The sequence below is a fragment of the Urocitellus parryii genome, chromosome 1 (assembly GCF_045843805.1).
Source record: "Urocitellus parryii isolate mUroPar1 chromosome 1, mUroPar1.hap1, whole genome shotgun sequence".
Lineage (NCBI taxonomy): Eukaryota > Metazoa > Chordata > Mammalia > Rodentia > Sciuridae > Urocitellus > Urocitellus parryii.
The window spans coordinates 51,718,287-51,736,477 of NC_135531.1; the positions used below are offsets into that span (position 1 = coordinate 51,718,287).

The following is an 18,191-nucleotide window of genomic DNA, read 5'->3' on the forward strand; positions in this document are numbered from 1 at the left end:
AAGCCAAGGTGTTTCAGTCTTAAAAAGCCCATACTTATAAATGCCTGGATTCTTTTTAATAACCTCCATGCACAGAAGGAGCAGTTGGCAAAAGGTTAACTTTCTAGTCATTTGCAAAATCACTGGGGGGAATTTCACTTTGCCGGCTAGACATTAATATTTTTTGAACTGCAGTCAGTGCTGGAAAATGTCTAGACGAGGGGTTAGATTTATAAATTTTACTTCTGGTAACTTGGGACCACCTAGTAACTTGAGCCAGAAGAGGGAATTCAAGAAAGCATTTCTATTTTAACATTCTTCAGGCTGTAGAAAGCAAAATATATCCACATTATTTTTCTAAAGAGATCTGTTTAAGTTTAGTGGGTTCATAAAAATATACAAGCAACTTTTTAGTTACAAAAAAGGGAGGGGGGAATTCGTATTTTTTAATGACATTTTTATAAAAACAAAATGAATGATTCAAAGGAGAAAAAAATTGAAAGATGGGAAGTTTTTTTGCATATTTTTAATCTTCTGAAATTAGTCCTGATAGTGATACAACAATTTCTTTTAGTACTTTTAATGGGAGGAAAGTCATTCATACATTCAAGGTAGTTTTCCTCTCCCCGACCCGCTTCAATGCATTAGAGTTTTACTAATAAAGCAAAAACTGTGGTGTTAACTTGCTGATTCTAGTGAAATGTTATGTTACTCAAGGTATTCTCCCTTTGGGAATTTCAGTATGTAAAAGCTTTAATATTTACTTTCAAATGAATATCATGCTCTGTGAATAAGTACAGAACTTTAAAACAGTTCCAAGAAAACAGAATTTTTATGCAAAAGATATCATTTGTTATTAGGAAATAGATGCCAAATCATACTTAATATACTAACACAGAGATGAAAAGTTATTTAATAGACGTTTAAGGAAAAGAAGAAAAAATTGTATATTATTGTCACTCAAATATTAAAAATTATCTCCCACCAAAAGTTAATTAAATTCAATGAGTATCATTATTAATGTTCTGTATTAAAGTACAATTTCCCCATTGCACTAATTGCAAACAATGAATGCTATTCAGTTGATATTTTTTACTGACAAGAAAGTTCTGGAAATTGTGTTTCTCTGTATTTTCTAATATAAACATCAAAATAACAATTACATTGGAACAGAATTGAGGACAGTGTTGGATGTACTAATAGTTTGCCTTCCCTGTTTTATATGGGCTTGGCAAGAGTTAGGGAATGGTTGATTTCTGCCTCAAAGTTGTTTTAAAACAGATGACACTCTTGTGCTGCCCTTCCATTCCCTTGAGGTCTTGGGCCTAAAAAAGAGGATTTTTTTTTTAAAGGAAGGATTGGGCAAAATGAATCAATTTTCTTGGCTAATCAAAAATATTTAGTAAATGTCACTCCAAATCTCCACTGAAAGACACATACATAGGTACACACACATGCACACAGAGGAAGAATTTTAAAAATTTGTAACACATTATCTGGCTTTAAGCTATCAGTTTCAATTTGACCTGTCTTAGGGAAGACAAAGTCATGATGAGCAATATTCCTGTTCTGAGGCCAAAAATAAATAAATAAATAAGAATTGTTAAAAACAATTATTGCTAATGAACAGTTCTTATATTTTCCTATATTACTCCACAGGCTATCTTTTTTTGGCTTAGTTGTTGTTTCTGCTGGGTTGTTTTTTTGGTACAGGTCATGCAGCTCTATTTTCAAATTAAGAATTCTCTATGACTCTCCAGGGTATATTTATAAGCACAGATTTACTTCTGATATCTTATATAAAATAGTTAACTTTGGTAAAAGAACAACTTAAGAAAAAATATATTTGGAAAATAACTATTACTTGTTGAAACATAAAGGTAAGTCCTAACTAAAATGAGAACATCTTAAACACTAATATATTTTCACAAGCTCCCACCATTTTCTGGCTTCCTATAAAATTGAAGCTGTCAAAGTTCTTATGTGCGATTGTGTTAATAGGGGTTTGATTATTATTTGGGTCATTTAGATTTCCTTAGTTTGATGGCCACAGTTTACACCCTTAAACCTTACTTAGCCATATTAGAATTGATCATCAAAGTTATTAAGCAAGAAAATATGCAAAAATCAGTATGAAAATCAACACGAAAGTTACTACAAAAGTAACGATAATTTAAAGTAAATTAAATTATTAAAAAGTAATAACTTGTTTGAATCTATACTGATAATATATTTTCCACAGATGAAGGTCAAAACACACACACACACACATATATATATATATATATATGCTGTTCATTCAGTTTTCACTATGAGAGATAGTACAAAAAATAATATATAATGGTCTATAATTTGAAAATAATTTATACTGAATTTGAAAATCATTGTCATATGCCGATTATGCATTGATTCTAAAGAAAAATAATCTATTGCACTTTGAACACTATTAAAAAATCTAAAAAGAGAATAGAAAAATGCCTCAAGTTTTGGGCAATAATGACAATAAAAATACTACACAGTAGTATTACTATTGTCACAATGAAGAATGTATCTCAATGTAAATACCTTTAAAAAGCAGGCAGAATAAAATGTGTGTGTGTATTATATAGAGATATATGAACACATATACACATATTTCATTCATATACTATATATATATATATATATGTAATATGTATGCAAAATCAGTATAAAACCAACATGAAAGTTACTAAAAAATATATACATATATACATAAGTGCGTGCGCGTGCACACACACACACAAACACACACACACAGGCAGGTAGTTAAGTGAAATCATATAGACAATTTCTACATTAAATAAGACCTGTTCACTTTTATAGTACTTCTTTAGTAAATACCTTCATGTTTTCTTCCCAAAGTGATTTTAACAATATTCTTATAATAAAAGGTTAAGAATATTGTTAAAATCTGTTAAGAAATTGCTAATAAAATTGAGAATCATAAAGCTTAAATAAACTGTAAAAGGTAACGCACTAAAAATGTAAAAGCCAGTTAGTTTCCAGTTCAGGGTTCCCTTCAATGGTCTTGTTAACCTAAAACACTACCAAAAAAAATAATTCTGATGTGAACTTTCTCAGCAAAAAGATCTCTTCTTGTGATATGTATTTTGACTAGCAAGCTTTTAATCATTTAAATCATTAGCACTGGCTAATTGGGATTTCTTCTTTAGCCATAAATCTTGAAGAAAGTAGGGTAGGAGATGCCTGGAAAGGTAGGTAAAATCATCAAGAGAAATTACAACCTTTGAGAAGATGTTTTAATGAACTGTCCAGGAAGTTGGATAGCACTCTTTATCCTACATTGACTTTAATTATATCTTTCCAAAATAATTAGGTTGTGCAAAACAATCAATTTCATAAATTATTCCTTTACAGATAAGAAAACTGAGGCTTATCATACAGAAACCAGAGTGTTAACCTTTAGCTGCCTAACTTATGAATGAGTCTATAAAAAGTCTCTGACATTAAAAAAGTCATCGTATAAAAAAGTTCCTACTCCATAAAATAATGTTAGTTGCTTAGTTATTTAATACAATGTGAAGCTACTCTCCCATCATTTTTTTTTGCAATTAACCGATATGAAATTATGTTCTGCAACAAAATGTTATTTTTAAAAATCTAGAATACTGGGGTTGGGGCTGTAGCTCTGTGGTGTGAAGCACCGGGTTCAATCCTCAGCACCACATAAAAATAAATAAATAAATATTGTGTCCATCTATAACTAAAAAATATTTTAAAAATTCTAGCGTACTAAAAAAACTTTAAAAAAAGAAGAAAATCTAGAGTATTACAAAATGCTTTTAAAATAGCAAATGACATTTAAGAAACACAAAAAGATAATCCTATATTCTCTCTTTACCTCTGGCTATACTGTTTTACAAAATTGTCTTTTTATTTTTTTGTCAGGGTACTAAAATTTTAGAATAATATTTTAATTTATCGGGATATATTCCTTCCATAAAATGGTACCAAAAGAAGTATTGTTCTTGAGCCATTCCCTTTAAGTATCTCCAGATTTTTATCCCTTTCCTTTAATAGACTTGAATTTCAAGATGCTGAATGCTCTCAAACCTCTTGGCATTTTAAGAAAATACACTACAGAGACAGATTATATGAAAATGAATGCTAACTTTGATTTGTAATTATTAGTTAATGGTTTTGAATCATCTTGTAAATTGTTTTTAAATCATCATTCCATTTATCAGAGGGGGGAAAAAGCTAATGAAATTTATATAATCTTTATTATGAGAGTAAATATTTGTTTCCTACTAAATGAAAAGGTTCTTGGCCACAAAGGTCAAGTTTAACAATTTTTAGGAATAATTTCAGATGTACTAGGAAAGAAAATGACCAAGTTAATAATAAAGAGTATTCATTGGTCCAGAAAGATAATCTGAACTATTCTGTCTTTATATATATATATATATATATATACATATATATAAAACCACTTACCCAGTGTTCCACAGGGCTTATTTTTATAAGTGCAGATATCATATCTATGGAGGAGAAAAAAAAGAGGTGAAATTTGTAATCTGATCAAATTTGTAAAATATTTTTGTATATTCATCACATTTCTTTCTTGGCGCTCTGGTTGTCAGACCACAATCAATGCAATTATGAGCAGCCAGCTGTAGTGTTAGCATTGTCAGCACTCTGGGGGACACAGCAGGCTGCACAGCACTCCCAGCCTCTGGCTGCAAGCCAGAGGAAAGAAGGTTAAACTGGATTTTTGTAATTGAAAGTTCCATAAAATTATCTACCATACTGTTTTGAAGCTATTCTAGTTTTTCCGTAGACTGCTACTGCTTCTACAAAAAAGTAAATGGGTGGCTTTTTATTCCCAAGCTCTTTTGAAACTGCTGAATTTTTTCTTATTATATCCAGAGACTGTGTTTGATGTTGCTGAGTCATAAGCACTCTTTGGGGTTCCTTCAACTCAAACACAGATTCTTGTTTTTTAAAAAAGACAAGGTAATACAGCAAAGGAAATTAAATTGATACTACATATTTCCCCTAGTTGTATACCAGCAATTAAGCATGCTTAAAATACAAATATTTTAAAGTGATTTTACAAACAGATTCATGAAATGCTCAATAGAAAGCCTTCCTAATGTGGTCAGACTTACTCTAATGCTGCATTATAACTCAATACTAAAAAAAAAAAATGAGTCCATAAAGTAATATTGCATATTTTAAAATATATTACATTTAGAATGCTAAATCAATGTTGTTGTACATTTTAAGTGTTTTCATAACCATATCCTAATAAATTAATCTTTAAAGCCAAAAGTATTTAGAGTTCCTAATTTAAAAGACTGATAACTTTTATTTCCTATGTTTTATGCTAGAAGAGAAAATTTTTCCAGGTAAAAAATTTTCAGAAACTAGAGGGAAATACAAATTGTAAAAGTTCTCTTTTATTGTATATAAAGAATAGCTAATCAATATTAATTGGGCAGGAACTAGTAGTGAATTATACTCTTATTCATCAATCAACAGGCCAAAAAGTACTTTCGAGAAACAAATATAACATCCAGACATACCAGTAGTATTACTGAACCCACTGAAATCCCTGGAAATCCCCTCTGCCTATATTTAGAATTTCAAACTCTTCATCCTGTTCATTTTACATTTGAAGAAAGAGTTTTTCTTTTCCTCTTGAAGAACCATCTCTTTTGAACATTCACATATTTATCCCTTGACTTCTCTTACAATTGATAAGACATAGGATCACAGAGTTTGGAACAATCATGAATGTAAGATAGAGAGAGGGCATCAGTATACTCTCAAGAGTATCTTCTGGGTGTCACAGTTAATTTATCTTGTGATTATAGTGTGTTATGCCTGTTGCATTATATAGACACATTGTATAGACACAACTCATTCCAGAAATCTTCAAAACAAAATGTGAACAAACACTTCTCATGTGTAATGTGGATATATATGTTTAAGTAGAATCTATTTCCAAATCTTCAAATTCCACATGTGCCTTTTCTAAAATTGATCTGAGAATGCACTTGCAATCCACCAGTTTTCAAGTTGTCTTTCTCCTTTCATAATTACACTGTTTCTACTTTTAAAAAGAAAAAGAAAAAGTAAGACATCTCATGCATCCTAAATCTTGTTATGGTACATTATCCCAAGTTAGAAGTCTCCAGAATATAAAGCAAAGGGATAACTCAAGGAAGCACTGACCCTGGGAAATAATAGCTTAGGAGCAAGGCACGAAAAATTGAAGGGAAAGATGGTTATTTCATCCTGGCAAGACTCTACCTTTCTGCCAGTCCCCCTATTTATAAATTAATCTATATATCTATATTACAATTATAATTCAGAAATGGAATGGTTATCATGGAGTATATTCACATGTGCATTTAATCTAAAAAATGAAGTCAGATTTGTTATTGACAGACAATAAGTCTGACAAAGCAAGTAGTTTGGAATTGAGAACTGAGTCAGACAATCAGAGTATATAGTGAACATTTTTCATGATTGGGTGAGTTAAATATGCAGATCCAAAGATTTGACACAATTCACTTAAAGCATATAACAATATGTAATATATTTACTATAGTCTCAGCATCTACTTTAAAGTATGGTAAAAAGTATTTTAGATAACAAATTTAAAATGTGCAAAGTAATACATCATTTAAAAGATTCATTTAGAAGGTCAACAAAACAAAAAATATTAGAGACAACTAAGAACAATTTATATTCCCAGAGCAGAGCAGTCTGTTCTCATGTTATTTTAATTCTATTTTTTATGCTGAATGTTATTATTCTTATTTTATATTGAATACTATTATGAGTATTATTTCATTCTATAATACTGCCCTAAAATAATGCTATAAAGGCTAAAGCTATCAACCAATAATGTAAACTAAAATACCTTAGATTAAGATGATTTCATTTGCATTTTCTTCAGGTTTCCCTAATCCTCTGAAAGGACTATAAAATTCTCAATAACATACTATGTAGAAAAAAAGTGTAACCTCCTCATGGCTTTTGTATTCTATTTAAACTGTATTCTTCTATGTCCACAGAAAGTAATTACAATCTATGTATTATCTTTAATAACCAAGTTTTAAAGAGCAACATTTTTACTTTCATTCCTCCATCCATGGGATTTTCTGAGCATTTATATACCCTGGCATACTATCATATACTAGGAACCTAAGTAAGTTAGCTGTACTCTATTTGGGAAAAGACACAAGCACATAAGCTGCAAGATAACTGGAAAGAAGATAAAATGCAATAAATATAAATTTATAGAATATAAGTAGTATTTGCAAGCAATTACAATGATTATTGCCATAATAAAGTTTTACACAAAATACAGAGGAAAAAATGATTCTACCTAGAAAATTCAGAAACACACAACTATAGGTCATAACATCTGAAACCATTTTAAATTGTTTAGCCACATAAAACACAAAAATGTTTCCAGGCAAAAATAGAATACTCAAAGGAACAGTCTAGAAACGGTATGGCATAATCAGGGAACTATAAGAAGTTCAGAGAGGCTGAAATCTTGAATGTTTAGAATGAAATATCAAAAAATGAGTTTAGAGAGGTGGGGGTGGGATGGATAACTATCTTGACTAGCCAGATTTTTTTTCCATAGGCAAAAGCAACTCAGAAAATAGTTTGTATTGTAGGGAAGTTTTTAAAGTATATTTATGTAACTATATATAGAGAGATTGAGTGTGTGTGTGTGTGTGTGTGTGTGTGTGTGTGTGTGTGGTGGGTGTTGTATAAAGAGAATACAAAGGCAGATATCTGAGGGAGAAATGGGAGAGTAGGAGGAATGTAATGATTTTGTTATATATGTTTCTGTATAGCCAACATAATCATAAAGTGTGTTAGCTATGCCTGTCTCTGATGCAATCAACACAAGAGAAATTTGATAATTAGCTTAATAAGTGTTTAACAAATGTTTAAAATGTATTCTGTATTGAAAAATTTAGTGATGTTCTAGATCTCTAGATGGACAAAATACTAAAGGCACTGCCCCACTTTCCAAGAACACACTAGAATCCAGCAAGCTTTGCAAGCTGTGCACTTAAGAATCTAAGATTTGTCCTGTATGCTCATTCACTGGTTTATAGCATTATTGTGTCTGATGACAAATAGGAGGATAAAAAATTCTGTCCTTAAAATTTGTCCATGGATATACTGCGTGAATTTTTCATGCAGTTTTTTCAGAGCACATAAATAACAGAGCTTTTAATGAGTATGAACCATTTTGTACTTTCTTGTTTATTTGATAAATAGTTTTATGTGTAATTGGAATTGGACCTCAAACTTTCCTTCATTGTAACTAATAACAATCCTTACTCACTAAGAGTCTGCCTAATCATATTAGCTTAGGTCAGTTTGCAGCAATAAAAACACCTGATTGATGGAAAAAGGCATGACAGGAAAATAAGAAAAGTAATTTTTATATGGCTTTATCAACAATGATACCTACTTCTATAGATTTATCTTCTTTAGGCTATTCTTACAATTGTCTTTTCGAAATATATTTCACAGATTAAGAAAAATACTCTGTGAACAAAAGGAAGACTTCAGTCATAGATAAAAACTTTAGACCATTTTATCCATGAATTAAATAATGTAGAATCAAGAGGTATTGATATTATAAATTGAGAGTGGTAAATCTTAAAAATTGAACTTTTTATTGAATTTTCACTTTGATATAGAATTGAATACAAATATTTTCCTATATTTTACTGTGTATGCTTGCTTGCTATTGTGTTACGTACACATAACAAAATTTTCAATGTCTGCAAAGTAATCACTTGAGAAATTTTGATAATTTAAAAATTACTTTTAATTATATTATTTTTATATTTTATAAACTTATTACTTCTCCATGTTTTACCTTTTGTGAGTTATTTCTTATTCTATCCATTTTCTTATTCCTATTTTCTTTCTTTTTCATGTGTAGGTTACTGATTCTTTCCTCTCCTACAAATATTCTCTTTTCTATCAGCCCCAATTGCTACAAACATAAAGAATCTTGAGAAGGCACTTAATTCAAGCTGTACTACATTTAAGCCATTGTCTCAATAGACCAATGACAAACCAGCTTATTTCAGTTCTTTCTTTATTTTGACCTTCTCATTTTTACCTTGTATCATACTCATTTCCTGTGCCATCAACCCTTCTCTTCCTTCAAACTTGAGCCAATCAGAAAATAATGCAAAGACAGATAATGCAAGGGATCCCAAAGATATAATTGGTGTGTTTTTAGGACGTACCCTACTGTGGTATAAATTGAATAAAGAGGAGACTGAAGGAAAGGAATTTCCATTGCCCACTCTCAGGTCCCTATATACAAATAAGTCACTACTAAATCTTGACTAACTTGATGTGGCAGGAGCCTCTAAATACAGAGTTGTAATTTAAACTTCAAGCTAAGCTAAGAAGTACACTTGAGCAGGGAATGGTGGTGCACACCTGCAACTCCAGCAACTTGGGAGGCTGAGGCAGGAGGACTGCAAATTTGAGACCAACCTCAGCAACTTAGTGAGAATCTAAGGATTTAGGGAGACTCTTTTTCAAAATAAAAAGGGTGGGGGATATGGCTCAGTGAATAAGTGCCCCTGAGTTGAATCTCTGGCACCCCTGGTACAAAAAAAAAATACACTGAAATTCTACAAAGTAACAGCTGAAATATAATGAGAAAAGATTATCTGGATTCTGATTCTGAATCTGGAGAGAAAGCAACATCTTATCACTGTGCTACTTTTTAAGTTTGTTTTCTTTTCCTAAAAGAAAATAAAGACTTAAAAGCAAATAAAAAAGAATTAAGAAACATGATTTTAGGGAATCTACATAAAGCCTGGTGCTTAAAGAAAATCAACATTCTACTTTTAGATGAGTAAATGTGGTCATTCCTTTACCCTAAATTAACAAAGAAGTTGGGTTGATGAAGCAAAACCAAAACCAGAGAATTTAGTTGGCTTTCTATGGCTATAACAATGGTATACTTTTTTACTGTGGATACTTTCAATTCTTAATTTCTTAACACTTTTGCGTAGGCTTTTGCGTAGGCATGAGGATCATAAGCAACTGACAAAAACATGTGGTCAAATTTCAAGGTCTACAAAACACAGAACTACCTTAAAATGATGAAACACCTAGATAGTTCTTAAAACCTTTCCCCAAAACAACATTCCATCCTTAGATAAGGAAACAGTCACTGTAAAAAAGAGTTCTTTTCAATCTTTCAGTTTGAAAAGGGAACAACTCAAAATCTAAACTTCAAGTTTCATTATTTAACACTGAGCCATACTGAGCCATGTTGATTACTTCCAGCCAACATGTTCTAGGTACTGTATTGTCTCATTTGTTTCTCTCAGGTGTGGTGGTGAAGGGGGTTCATGACATGCTACCCTAAAATATGGTATCTCACATACTGAATATTTAAAGTTGAAAGAATTTGAAAGAACAGCAGAAGCAAAAGGCTCACTTTGACGTTTTCCCCTGAAGCAAATCATAAAATCTGGGAAGAATCTTCTGTCCTCCCCTGAAGCATGTCTTATGACGTGTATAAGAAGTATGTTCTCATACCGGGGAAAAATACCTTTATCTCTGAAGATAAAGGGCCACAGACAAGGATCTGAAAAAAACAGGGCATGCTAAATTTTTCCTTCTGTTGCTCATACCCTTTTTTCATATTTATAATATCATATTTTTCCACATCTGCTCTATCATATTTATAATAAATTTCTCCTCAAGTGTCATTTTTTTCTCCACAACTATCTACTCTTCATCAAACATATGCTAAAAATATACTCAGGTTTAACTGCTTCCTTGAGCCTTCATTTCCTTATGAAGTCTCTCATGTTGTATAAAACTTATATTGAATAAATTTGCTTTTTCTCTTCTTAATATGGCTTTTGTCATATGGGCCTCAGCTATGAAGCTAGCATGGGTAGAAGAAAAAATATTCCTCCTACTCTGCAGTGGTGAGTCAAGTTAAAGGGACATAACTCTATTCAGAAGCTTTCTTTATGTGTACCAATGGAGCAGCATTATAAAATGACTTCAAAATTTTAAAGACAACTGTAACATGGAGAGAAGAAAGATTATTTTAACTCAATGAGGAAGAATGCTTACCACTTTTAATAATAAAAGGAAAAGATGACTTGAAATAAATAATAATTTGATTTAGTTTATATGACTCATTTACATGTCAACATCTTTGATAATATTGATCTCTGTATCTAAATAACATCTATTAGAGTGAACTTATTGATGCTTTTTTCATATTTTATACTGCTGCATCATAGGACAAATGCAGGATTTATTGTTACATTCGATTTAGCCAGAGTTTTCCCCTTTCTTTCTGACACTTTTGAATGCCTAAAACCTAAGACCAAACAAATGTTATACTATCTAATACGTAGATATATTTATTATGATCATGTGAACCACTAGTTCTCAAAGATATGTCAGGGTTAGTAAACATCAGATATTTCTAACTACGGATTCCTATAATATGTCAGAGACTATCCAGGCTTTCAATTATCACATGAATTCAAGTATTACTATCAGACTTTAAAATCCCTCCCTGTTTTGCTCATCGTTGTATCCCAGCATCTAGCAAAATACCTGGAGCACAGGAATTGTTTATTGTTTATAAAATTAAAATCTTCTAGAAAGGTTATATCAATTTATACTTCAACAAATTCATTTCTCAATACCCTTAATTTCAATAACCTGATAAGCACTCTAATTTTCAACCCCAATTTCCATTTCTCAAAAACCATTAATAGAAAGAAAATTATTTTTAAGGTATCAGCATAGTTGGATTATAAAGTTCTTGTATGTTTGGCAAGAAGGTCAGTACATGTGGAATAGGTTTGATTCAAGTAAACATTTATGAAAAGATTCTTTCATATTAACAAATCAAAAATTTAAGCCGTGTTTTAACAAATATTTCCTAAAAGCTTACCAAGTACGAGAGGAAGAAAAACACAAACAAGACAGTCATAATTCCTCATCTTTAGAAGCTCAGAAACTTTTCTAAAATCAGTAAAAGGTTAATTAGACATAACCGGAAAAAAGAAAGTAATTTTACTCTTTTATGCCACTGGAGTACAATTTTTTAGACTGAACTTTGGTCATTTTGGAATCATTTTAGTGTCTTCAGTCTCCTTTCTTCTTCTACATGAAATGGATAATCTTTCCTTGGTTTAACCATATCTGTTCTTTCGGTTCTAACCCTAGTTATAATTCCCTAATTTTTACCCTTAGTTATCTCACGTTGGGATCAATGCAAACATTTTTATCTGAAACTATCTTATACATAGCTTACCGTTCTTAAAATAGTTCTGCTCATGCCATTCTCCTACTAAAAAATCCAAACCACCTCCAAAAATCTAAGCAATTTAGCTTGGTATTAAAGATCCTCATAATCTAGCTTCAATTTACCTTTTGAGAATTGCCTTTTGCTTCTTCAAATATTTCTTCTATAGCTAATGCCAAAGATCACCATCTAAACAGGTCTTGATCTTTCCTGCATCCAAAACTTGTTCATGCAATAATTTTCTTCCACTTCGTTTGTGAAATTCTAGACATTCTTTAAGCTTGGTTTAAAAACATTATCTTTCATGAAAAAAGTGATATATCCCTTCTCTAATTGTTACACATTCATGTGTTTCAAATTTTATTTCTCATGCCACAGTTAATTATATAAGCCTCATCTTCCCCTCAAATACTGTCATCAGTATTCAAAGGATATAATAAAATATGCCCATTCAACAAGAAAGAGGAGGAGAAGGACAAGGAGGAGGAGGAGACGGAAGTCACCATCATAACAAAATAAAACAAAAACAATGACTATGAGAGTTTTATGAGTATCTGATCCCTAGGATGTTTACATTTCTTCAGATTATGATTAATCATTACATGTGGATTAGCTACAGGAATGAAAAGTGTTCATTTTCTAATTTGTATATTTTATTCCATTGTCAGCAATATTTTCCATTATAAATCAAGTATCAGGTAAACCAATCAGGATAACAGCTGATCTCTCAACACAGACTCTGAAAGCTAGAAGATCCTGGAATAACATATTTCAAACACTGAAAGACAATGGGCTCCAACCAAGAATCTTGTATCCGGCGAAATTAAGCTTCAGGTTAGAAGATGAAATTAAAACCTTCCACGATAAACAAAAGTTAAAAGAATTCGCAGCTAGAAAACCATCTCTTCAAAAAATCCTTGGCAAAATATTACAGGAAGAGGAAATGGAAAATAACATTTGAAAACCAACAATGGGAGGTAGGACAGTAAAGGGGGGAAAGTAGTCAAAGAGGATAACAAATCAGGTTTAGTAACATCAATAAACAAATATGGATAGAAGAACAAACCATATCTCAATAATAACCCTAAATGTTAATGGCTTAAACTCACCAATTAAGAGACACAGGCTAGTAGAATGGATCACAAAACAAGACCCAACAATATGCTGTCTACAGGAGACGCATTTGATAGGAAAAGATATACATAGACTGAAGGTGAAAGGTTGGGAAAAATCATATCACTCATATGGACCGCGGAAACAAGCAGGAGTGTCCATACTCATATCTAATAAAATAGATTTCAAGCCAAAGCTAATCAAAAGGGATATAGAAGGACACTTCATACTGCTCAAGGGAACCATACACCAACAAGACATAACAATCATAAATATATATGCCCCAAATAATGGTGCAGCTGTGTTCATCAAGCAAACTCTTCTCAAGTTCAAGAGTCTAATAGACCACCATACAATAATCATGGGAGACTTCAACACACCTCTCTCACCACTGGACAGATCTTCCAAACAAAAGTTAAATAAGGAAACTATAGAACTCAATAACACAATTAACAACCTAGACTTAATTGACATACATAGACTATACCACCCAACATCAAGTAGCTACACTTTTTTCTCAGCAGCACATGGAACCTTCTCAAAAATAGACCATATACTATGTCACAGGGCAACTCTTAGACAATACAAAGGGGTAGACATAATACCATGCATCTTATCTGATCATAATGGAATGAAACTGAAAATCAATGATAAAAGAAGTAAGGAAAAATCAAGCATCACCTGGAGAATGAACAATAGGTTGCTGAGTGATCAATGGGTTTTAGAAGACATCAAGGAGGAAATTAAAAAATTCCTAGAGTTAAATGAAAACACAGACACAACATATCGGAATCTATGGGACACATTGAAAGCAGTTCTAAGAGGAAAATTCATTGCTTGGAGTTCATTCCTCAAAAAAAGAAAAAACCAACAAATAAATGATCTCATACTTCATCTCAAAATCCTAGAAAAAGAAGAGCAAAACAACAGCAAAAGAAGTAGAAGGCAAGAAATAATTAAAATCAGAGCTGAAATTAATGAAATTGAAACAAAAGAAACAATTGAAAAAATTGACAAAACTAAAAGCTGGTTCTTTGAAAAAATAAATAAAATTGACAGACCCTTAGCCATGCTAACGAAGAGAAGAAGAGAGAGAACCCAAATTATTAGCATACGGGATGAAAAAGGCAATATCACAACAGACACTTCAGAAATACAGAAGATAATCAGAAATTACTTTGAATCCTTATACTCCAATAAAATAGAAGATAGTGAAGGCATAGATAAATTCCTTGAGTCCTATGATCTGCCCAGATTGAGCCAGACCAATAACAATAGAGGAAATAGAAGAAACCATCAAAAGACTACCAACTAAGAAAAGCCCAGGACCGGATGGGTATACAGCAGAGTTTTACAAAACCTTTAAAGAGGAACTAACACCAATACTTTTCAAGCTATTTCAGGAAATAGAAAAAGAGGGAGAACTTCCAAATTCATTCTACGAGGCCAACATCACCCTGATTCTGAAACCAGACAAAGACACTTCAAAGAAGGAAAACTACAGACCAATATCTCTAATGAACCTTGACGCAAAAATCCTCAATAAAATTCTGGCGAATCGGATTCAAATACATATCAAAAAAATTATACATCATGATCAAGTAGGATTCATCCCTGGGATGCAAGGCTGGTTTAATATACGGAAATCAATAAATGTTATTCACCACATCAATAGACTTAAAAATAAGAACCATATGATCATCTCAATAGATGCAGAAAAAGCATTCGACAAAATACAGCATCCCTTTATGTTCAAAACGCTAGAAAAATTAGGGATAACAGGATCATACCTCAACATTGTAAAAGCAATATATGATAAGCCACAGGCCAGCATCATTCTGAATGGAGAAAAATTGAAGGCATTCCCTCTAAGATCTGGTACAAGACAGGGATGCCCTCTCTCACCACTTCTGTTCAACATAGTCCTCGAAACACTGGCCAGAGCAATTAGACAGACAAAAGAAATTAAAGGCATAAAAATAGGAAAAGAAGAACTTAAATTATCACTATTTGCAGATGATATGATTCTATACCTAGCAGACCCAAAAGGGTCCACAAAGAAGCTATTAGAACTAATAAATGAATTCAGCAAAGTGGCAGGATATAAGATCAACACGCATAAATCAAAGGCATTCCTGTATATCAGCGACAAATCCTCTGAAACAGAAATGAGGACAACTACTCCATTCACAATATCCCCCCAAAAAATAAAATACTTGGGAATCAACCTAACAAAAGAGGTGAAAGATTTATACAAGGAAAATTACAGAACCCTAAAGAAAGATATAGAAGAAGACCTTAGAAGATGGAAAAATATACCCTGCTCATGGATAGGCAGAACCAACATCATCAAGATGGCGATATTACCAAAAGTTCTCTATAAGTTTAATGCAATGCCAATCAAAATCCCAGCAGCATTTCTTGTAGAAATAGATAAAAGAATCATGAAATTCATATGGAATAATAAAAGACCCAGAATAGCAAAAACAATGCTAAGCAGGAAGTGTGAATCAGGCGGTATAGCGATACCAGACTTCAAGCTATACTACAGAGCAATAGTAACTAAAACAGCATGGTACTGGTACCAAAACAGGCGGGTGGACCAATGGTACAGAATAGAGGACACAGTAACCAACCCACAAAACTACAACTATCTTATATTTGATAAAGGGTCTAAAAGCATGCAATGGAGGAAGGATAGCATCTTCAACAAATGGTGCTGGGAAAACTGGAAATCCACTTGCATCAAAATGAAGCTGAATCCCTATCTCTCACCATGCACAAAAGTTAACTCAAAATGGATCAAGGAGCTTGACATTAAACCAGAGACACGGCATCTGATAGAAGAAAAAGTAGGGTATGATCTACATACTGTGGGATCGGGCTCCAAATTCCTCAATAGGACACCCATAGCGCAAAAGTTAACAACTAGAATCAACAAATGGGACTTACTCAAACTAAAAAGTTTTTTCTCAGCAAAAGAAACAATAAGAGAGATAAACAGGGAGCCTACATCCTGGGAACAAATCTTTACTCCACACACTTCAGATAGAGCCCTAATAACCAGAATATACAAAGAACTCAAAAAATTAGACAATAAGATAACAAATAACCCAATCAATAAATGGGCCAAGGACCTGAACAGACACTTCTCAGAGGAGGACATACAATCAATCAATAAGTACATGAAAAAATGCTCACCATCGCTAGCAGTCAGAGAAATGCAAATCAAAACTACCCTAAGATACCATCTCACCCCAGTAAGATTGGCAGCCATTAGAAAGTCAAACAACAATAAGTGCTGGAGAGGATGCGGGGAAAAGGGCACTCTTGTTCATTGCTGGTGGGACTGCAAATTGGTGCAGCCAATTTGGAAAGCAGTATGGAGATTTCTTGGAAAGCTGGGAATGGAACCACCATTTGACCCAGCTATTCCCCTTCTCGGTCTATTCCCCAAAGACCTAATAAGAGCATGCTACAGGGACACTGCTACATCGATGTTCATAGCAGCACAATGCACGATAGCAAGATTGTGGAATTAGCCTAGATGCCCTTCAATAGATGAATGGATAAAAAAAATGTGGCATTTATACACAATGGAGTATTACTCTGCATTAAGAAATGACAAAATCATAGAATTTGGAGGGAAATGGATGGCATTAGAGCAGATTATGCTAAGTGAAGCTAGTCAATCTTTAAAAAATAAATACCAAATGACCCCTTTGATATAAGGGGAGTAAACAAGGACAGGGTAGGGACGAAAGTTTGAGAAGAAGATTTACATTAAACAGGGATGAGAGGTGGGAGGGAAAGGGAGTGAGAAGGGAAACCGCATGGAAATGGAAGGCGATCCTCAGGGTTATACAAAATGACATATAAGAGGAAAGGAGGGGTAAGACAAGATAATACAAATCGAAGAAATGATTTACAGTAGAAGGGGTAGAGAGAGAAAAGGGGAGGGGAGGAGAGGGGAGGGGGGATAGTAGAGAATAGGACAGACAGCAGAATGCATCAGACACTAGAAAGGCAATTTGTCAATCAATGGAAGGGTAACTGATGTGATACAGCAATCTGTATACGGGGTAAAATTGGGAGTTCATAACCCACTTGAATCAAACTGTGAAATATGATGTATTAAGAACTATGTAATGTTTTGAACGACCAAGAATAAAAAAAAAAAAAGAAAAAAAAATAAATCAAGTATCGGTTGACACACTGATTTCGTACAGATTGTTTTCAAGTACTTGTGAGAATATCCAAAACTTGGACTTGTACGCTAATAAAAACCAAGTTTTTAAGTCTTTGAGGATAAGGGATAGATTATAGAGTATTCTAAATTACCTAGTTACTAAATGCCACCCTGAAAGGTAAACATATTGTCATCTACAGGGAGTAAATAATCATAATCCTAAAATCCTTTTATAGCTGTACAAATACACTTTTTTAATATTTAAAAATGTATAACCATCACAGCACATAAAAATTGATATAAATTTTTATTTGAAAAAGGATGATTTTCTAGAAAATAAATTGACATGTTGCTCTCTATTTAGTATACAAATTGTCCATATATGTAACATTCACTAGGGAATTTTTAATACCACAGAAGTTCAAAGAATCATAACGAACTGCTGTCAACAGCTGTATGCCAATAAACTGGATGACCAACAAGAAATGGGTAAATTCCTAAAAATGTAAACCTATCATGACTGCATCATGAAGAAACAGAAAATATGAAGGTTGAAAGAAATTC

The 18,191-nt window shown here is 32.6% G+C and overlaps 1 protein-coding gene across 1 annotated transcript in view; it reads right to left on the minus strand.

Moving 5' to 3' along the window:
• The window catches only part of Adamts6 (ADAM metallopeptidase with thrombospondin type 1 motif 6), a 275,254-nt gene that overhangs the window by 157,945 nt on the left and 99,118 nt on the right, over nucleotides 1-18,191 (minus strand). Inside the window, exon 7 of the mRNA XM_077795865.1 lies at nucleotides 4,459-4,502. Coding sequence (XP_077651991.1) covers nucleotides 4,459-4,502 — 44 coding nt within the window. The remainder of the gene's footprint in view (nucleotides 1-4,458; nucleotides 4,503-18,191) is intronic.